Source organism: Zosterops lateralis (assembly GCF_965231275.1).
Source record: "Zosterops lateralis genome assembly, chromosome: 5".
Taxonomy (NCBI): Eukaryota; Metazoa; Chordata; class Aves; order Passeriformes; family Zosteropidae; genus Zosterops; species Zosterops lateralis.
In genome coordinates this window covers 62569544-62575409 of record NC_139766.1, presented here as the reverse complement: position 1 = coordinate 62575409, position 5866 = coordinate 62569544, and the positions used below count along the sequence as shown (strand labels likewise).

The following is a 5866-nucleotide window of genomic DNA, read 5'->3' as shown; positions in this document are numbered from 1 at the left end:
GGTGCCGGAGAGCGGAGCGCAGCCCACTCCCGCGGCTCGGCGATGCGGGGCTGCGGCGGACAGCGGTCCCGCCTCGGTGCCGCGGGGGCGGGCCCAGCCGCAGCCCCGCCCCGCGCACCTGGACACCGGTCCCGGCCCGGGTGCCCCGGGGAGCGAGCGGAGCCCCGGCGGCAGCGGGAGGAGGCGGCGCTCACTGCGACACCGACCGGCCCACGGCCAGGGAACGGCTCCTGGAGCCCGGTACGGACTGAACAACAGAGCCCGGAATAACAGCCACGGCGTGCTCCAAGGAGAGGGAATGTTATAAATACACGGAAGACACGGACTACAGTTTCAGTAAAAAGGGATTTCTCCAAGAGAAAGCAATGGAGAAATCAACCAAGTTCACGGCGAAGGGCGCTCAGGTTCAGCGCCGTGCCAAAAGCGTTCGGTGCTGGCAGTGAAACACTGGAAGGGAATCGCTGCTCTGGGATCACGTTGAGTGTCACCGTCACGGCCGTCTGGGGTCAGACCTGTGCAGCCATCCTCGTCCTACCCACATCCTCCCTGATCCTCCTCCTTTCTCTATAGAGATTCTTTGTCCCCTCGCTGATCATCTGATGCCGTTTTCCCCGCCCTTGTCCTTGGCTGACCTTGGTGCACGGAGAGAGGGCAGAAGTGTTCAGAGGGCACTGCTCACACACAAGGACTGGCACGGGCTGCACAGTCTCACCACTGTGGGCACCTTTCAGCAATGGCCAGCTCCCAAAATGCTCACAGGAAAACACGTTTCAGCATTTGTATACATCCTATTCTTGTATTTGTTTATTTTATAAATTTAGCAGTGAAAGTGACAGCAGAGCAAGAATACACTTCTGAGTATTTACTGAACTTCATCTGATGTCTAATTTTGTAATATACCTTCCAGAATTGCAAAGGCAATTTTGAAAATAAGACTCATAAACTATGACATGGAAATGCCACATAAAACAAGTTCAAGACCAGCAGAATGAAATATTAATGGCAAAGTAGTTTCAGGTTTCTTCTAGACTTTATTTTAAATTATGCACATGAAATGTATGAACATACAAGTAATTAGGTAATTCTTTACTTCTTCTGTGCTCCTTTATTTGCAGGAGAATGACCACATACACTTTGCCCTACAGCGCACATCTCCTTGTGACTATGTCATCAGCCTAAGAAAGAAGAGAAAAAATTGTTAGCAGTAAGAAAAATAGATGTGATGAAAGTGGTCAGAAACATCTCACAACATCCTGCATTTTTATCTGGAGAGGAATGTTTATGGGGAAAAATAACCACAGCACCACAAGTTTTTCTAGAATATAAGGAACTTTTTCATGTGGCATATTAATTGCTCTGAGGCCATAATGCCCAAAGACTTTTGGGTGGCAGAAACACAAATTATGGTTTTTTATATTAAAAAGGGACAACAACCACATACACTTTGCCCTATAGTGCACATCTACAGGCATTGACTTACACCATTTTATGTGTAATATAGAAGTGAAACTGAGAAAAAAAACATACCCTGCTGTATACACATTAAAATAAAAAACAAGATGAGAAAATAAGTTATCATTAGTCACTCCTGCTTCCTTGGCACTGAGCCATTTATAAAATATTCAATTTACAACCTTTATTTATTGTAGACACTATAAGAGATGTGTTATTTTCTCAGAGTTTGCATGTTCAAAATAGAAAGCTGAGAGGGAATAGCACACAAGTGAATATATGAAAATACAGATAAGCCACCTTATCATTTTAAAGCTGCGAATGAGTTAAAAGAATAGCAAAAGCCAAAATGCAAAGCACTGAGGAAAAAAAGAAGAATATAAGTCAGTTCAGTATTTTGACTCCTGGAAGATGTCAAAGATCTTCAGAATTTGTGTTCAGCTAAGCCAAAAGCATTTGTGTGCACACTTACTATGAACATTCTGTACACTTATGATGTCCCTTTGCTTGTCTTCTTCTTTCATATTCCATTACATCTCCATCATGCTCCTTGAGAAGCTGTAAAACAGCAGTGTATTATAAACAGCTACAGAGCTCACAGCTGGATCCAGACAACAGAAAGAGCTCTACAGACTATAAAATACCTGTCATCAGAATGCACACCAGTATGGGGCTAGGACCATCCACAGCACATGTGAATTATCAACTGAAAAGGCTGTGGGAACAATGCCTCATAGGACAAACACCTTCTCCTGACCAAATGGGGGAAGCTCCCACTACCAATTCATTTACCACTCCCAAAAACTGGGAAAACTCCAAAGGGAACCCATGGCACCCTGAAAACACTGTCACCATGGGAGTGCTGCTTATCCTGCAGGATTCTTCCTGAGGATACTACACCCTGCTTGGTTAGCACCATAAAGTCTGGGAGTTCTCTGAAACAGAGAATATCCTACACCTGCACTTTGCTCAGGAGAAAGGGGCCTTATCCATTGAAATCAGCTCAAACCACCTTAACTAGCTGGAAACTAAAAAGATAATTTGTAGTCTGATAAACACGACATTATCTGGGCACATCCCTACATCTTCTTTCTTTTTGGAAAGACCATGGAGAAAATAATGCCAAAGCATTAATCCAACAGGCTTGAATAATTAATTCTGTTGTGGTTGTTTTAAGTTTGCAACAGAGAGGAGCCTAAAAAAGTGCTCATTTCTTAAAATAAGAGCACAACATAAAGCTGGGAAAACATAAATGACGAACATAATCATGCTTCAAACTCAACACCTGCTATGACCACCCATTGCTCCAATAAACTCAGTAGGTTGCAGTCACTGCATTCATATCACTATTATGGTTTTTAAGCAATAGTTAAGTTAAACAAAAGGAAATGAAAGCACTTACAAAAGCCCACAAGGCAGCACTGGTGCCAAACGCCAAGCCAACTCCCAGCCAGTTGGGCTGGGCATTACTCTCTTTCTTTGCAACAAATGCAGAGCGAGTAAAAGCTAAAAAGGCACAAGATTACAAATGCGTTAACATTCCTCAGGGCTGGACTACCAAGTACTTACTGACATTCACGCAGTCGGGGGGAAAGCAACCAAACCACAACACAACCCCAAGCAAACGCCCTGATGAAGAGCTCTCTATGCCACTGTTACAGCCCGTCCGCCCGCAGGATCCCCCGCCCTCAGAGGGGACGGGGCACTGCCAACAACTCAAAAGCAGCGCTTTTTGCCCGTTCCCAGCCACAACAACTCTTCCCCCCCATCTGCTGCTCTATAAGGACGCCGCTCACTGTTCCCCGGGTAAAGCCCCAGCCCCGGGCCTTCCCCACCTCCCATTCCCGCTAATGGGGCGCGCCCCGGCACAGCCTTCCCGGGAAGGGCGGCCAGACATGCGGAGCCTCCAGCCTGGGAGCAACACAAGATCAAAACATAACTAATGGGCTTCGATTAAAAACAGCAGAAGGAGAGAAGGAGCCACCGCAGCTCCCTCTGACCCCAGAGGCGGACGGGCTCAAGGGGACACCGCCATGGCCGCCCGCACAGGCAGCGGAGCTCCCGCGGTCAATGGGCCGGGCTGGCCGGGGCACAGCCCGCCAGCCAGCCCCGAACGGGCCCTCGCCCGGCCGCCGCTCACCAAGGCGGGGAGGTGCCGCCGCCGCCAGCGCCCAGCGCCTCACCGCCCTCAGCCCCGCCGCCATCTTCTCCACCGGAGGCGGCTCCGCCCGCGGGGGTGGGACCGCCCCGCCCCGCCCCGCCCGTGCCCCGCCGCCCGCCCCGGCCGGCCCCGCCGCGCAAGGCCCGGCGGACTCTACGCAACCCCATGGCTCCCCCCGCCCTTCCCCGCCCGCCGCCGGCAGGGAGCGGCGCCATCCCGGGCGGGCGGGAGTCCCCGGCGGGGCCCGCAGGCTCGGCGGGGCGGGGCCGGCGCGGGGCCTTGGCGCATGCGCGGGGCGGCCGTGACCCGGCGGGGGAAGCGCGGCGGAGCCATTTTGGCGGCGGCTCGGCGGCCGCTCGGGACCACGTGAGCGCGCCCGGGGCTGGCGCGGGGAGCCCGGCGCGCGCGGCGGCCGGACGGGCCGGGAAGGGCCGGGAGCGGCAGGGAAGGGCCGGGACCGCGGCAGGAAGGGCGGTGGGAGCGGCCGGACTGCGGCGGGGAGGCGAGCGGCGGCGGCGGCCGAGCGGCGGGGACGGGACGTAGCCCGCCCGCCCGCCCACTCGCTCTCCTCCTCCTCGGAACCGAGCGGCGGGGAGGATGCCGTCGGTGAGCCTGCCGCCCAAGGAGAACGCGCTCTTCAAGCGCATCCTGGTGAGTGAGTGAGTGAGTGAGTGAGTGGCGGGGCGGGAGGCCCGGGCCGGGCTCGGGCGCGGGGGGAGCGGGTGGAGGAGGCCCCGGCTCGTAGCCGGGCCCGCGGGAGCGGAGCCCCGGCAGCACCGCCCGCCCCGGCCGCGGCTCCTCAGGGCCGGGCCCGCCCGGTACCGCCTGTCACCCGCGCCCGGCCCGCCAGCCCGGGGCCGCCGCCGCTCCCCGCCCCGGGCCCGGCCCCGGGAAACACCCCGCCGCCGCTTCATTCATCGCTGCCTTCATTCAACCACACACCCTGCCTTCGCTTCGTTATTTTATTTGTCTTTTATAACTCGTTGTTTTGCTGTAGACAAATAACCAGTGTGTTTGTTGGTCGGTGGGAAGATGGCTTTCGAAGGAGGAAGTGGAGAAGGATGAAGGTTTTGCCCGAAGTTTAATTTGCAGCCGACTCCTGTGGAAATCTGCCGATCGATGCTGCTGGGTGGCGGCTGGCGTATGGATGAGGGAGCGTTCAGTGGAGCTTAGGCAGCAAGCCTGGTTTGCAGAACGAGGTTAAGGTGGTCTGCAGCCCAAATTGCCAGCAAAGTGTTCCCAATTTAGCTACATTATAAGGAACTTGTTTCAGCTTTCAGGTGGTGTTGCAGGAACACTGAGTTTCTAAGGACTTGGGTTGAATTGGAAATGTCTTAAGTTTGTAAGTGAGCAGCTTCCCTAGAATTATTTAGAAGGTTCTGTGTCTAGATCAAGCTGTTTTCTCTCAGAAGTCAGTTTTGTGTAAAAATCTCTCGTTATCTTTCAAAGATACTTACACTACTATTTTGAGGCATTCCAAAGATCAGGAGTAAGATGAATACTGTTGTTCTGTTGGAGTAGCAGCATTCTTAAGGTTCTGTAAACTTCTGCCACTTAAGTGGGAGTGATGTGTAGTCTTCTGTCACTTCTATTTCCAAAATATTCTATGAAAATGGAGCATGTAGAACTAGAAAGCCCCAGGAACAGGCTTGTGACCGTGAGACATGCAATTTCAGTTAAGGTTAAAAAGGTAAATACAATGATCTATAAATCTGATTCCTGCTTTGAAAGGTTCAGTGTTGCTTCCGAGTTGGTGTGACCTTGTACTGTGTGTGTAGTTTTTGGTGTTTTACGGGCTGGGAAGGATCTAGCCCTGCTGCTCAGTGATCCATCCTCCTTTGCATTGGGGATGGTTGGTGTGATTACAGGGCGCGCTGAGTCAAGGAGCTTGTCTGTGTTTAAATCTGAGTGGGTTTGGTTGGGGTTTAGTTTTTTTAGTTTTTTGTTTGTTTTTGTTGTTTTTTTTTTTTTTTTCTTCCTGTGCTTGGATGTGTCTTGAGTATTTGGAGGGCAGGAACAAACAAGAAATAAGAGTGTCTTTGGAGAAAGTGCTGGCTCAGCACCCTTGCATTCAGAACTCGAGTCAGGTTAGAAAAGGTGTGCCCCAATGCAAGCAGATTTCTGAATACTTTTTTTTTTTTAACTGGAAATTTTTAATAAAAATCGAGGAGTTTGAGGTGTCTGGGTAGGCTAAAAGCTGTTGTGTCACTGTGATCTTTTCCTGTGCCTCACAGGGATGAGCCTGTGAGACAG

General features: G+C 51.9%; 2 protein-coding genes across 3 annotated transcripts in view; one reads left to right on the top strand and one right to left on the bottom strand.

Annotated features, from left to right (window-relative positions):
- Nucleotides 1-1011: 1011 nt before the first annotated feature.
- NDUFC1 (NADH:ubiquinone oxidoreductase subunit C1) lies at nt 1012-3677 on the bottom strand (the record flags this gene model as incomplete). 2 transcript variants are annotated; one of them, XM_083861980.1, is made up of 4 exons in its annotated part: nt 3593-3677; nt 2855-2958; nt 1925-2010; nt 1012-1175 (listed from the first exon to the last, which is right to left on the bottom strand). In XM_083861980.1, coding segments are annotated over exons 1-4 (255 nt in total). In that variant the 5' UTR covers nt 3657-3677. The 2 variants fall into 2 exon arrangements, with proteins under 2 accessions (XP_083718106.1, XP_083718107.1); XM_083861981.1 differs by lacking the exon at nt 1012-1175 and having other exon boundaries at nt 1924-2010.
- A 486-nt stretch (nt 3678-4163) lies between these two features.
- Nucleotides 4164-5866, top strand: part of NAA15 (N-alpha-acetyltransferase 15, NatA auxiliary subunit) — a 35688-nt gene continuing 33985 nt past the window's right edge. Inside the window, exon 1 of the mRNA XM_083862332.1 lies at nt 4164-4264. Within this exon, the coding sequence (XP_083718458.1) occupies nt 4211-4264 (54 nt within the window). The 5' untranslated portion in view covers nt 4164-4210. The remainder of the gene's footprint in view (nt 4265-5866) is intronic.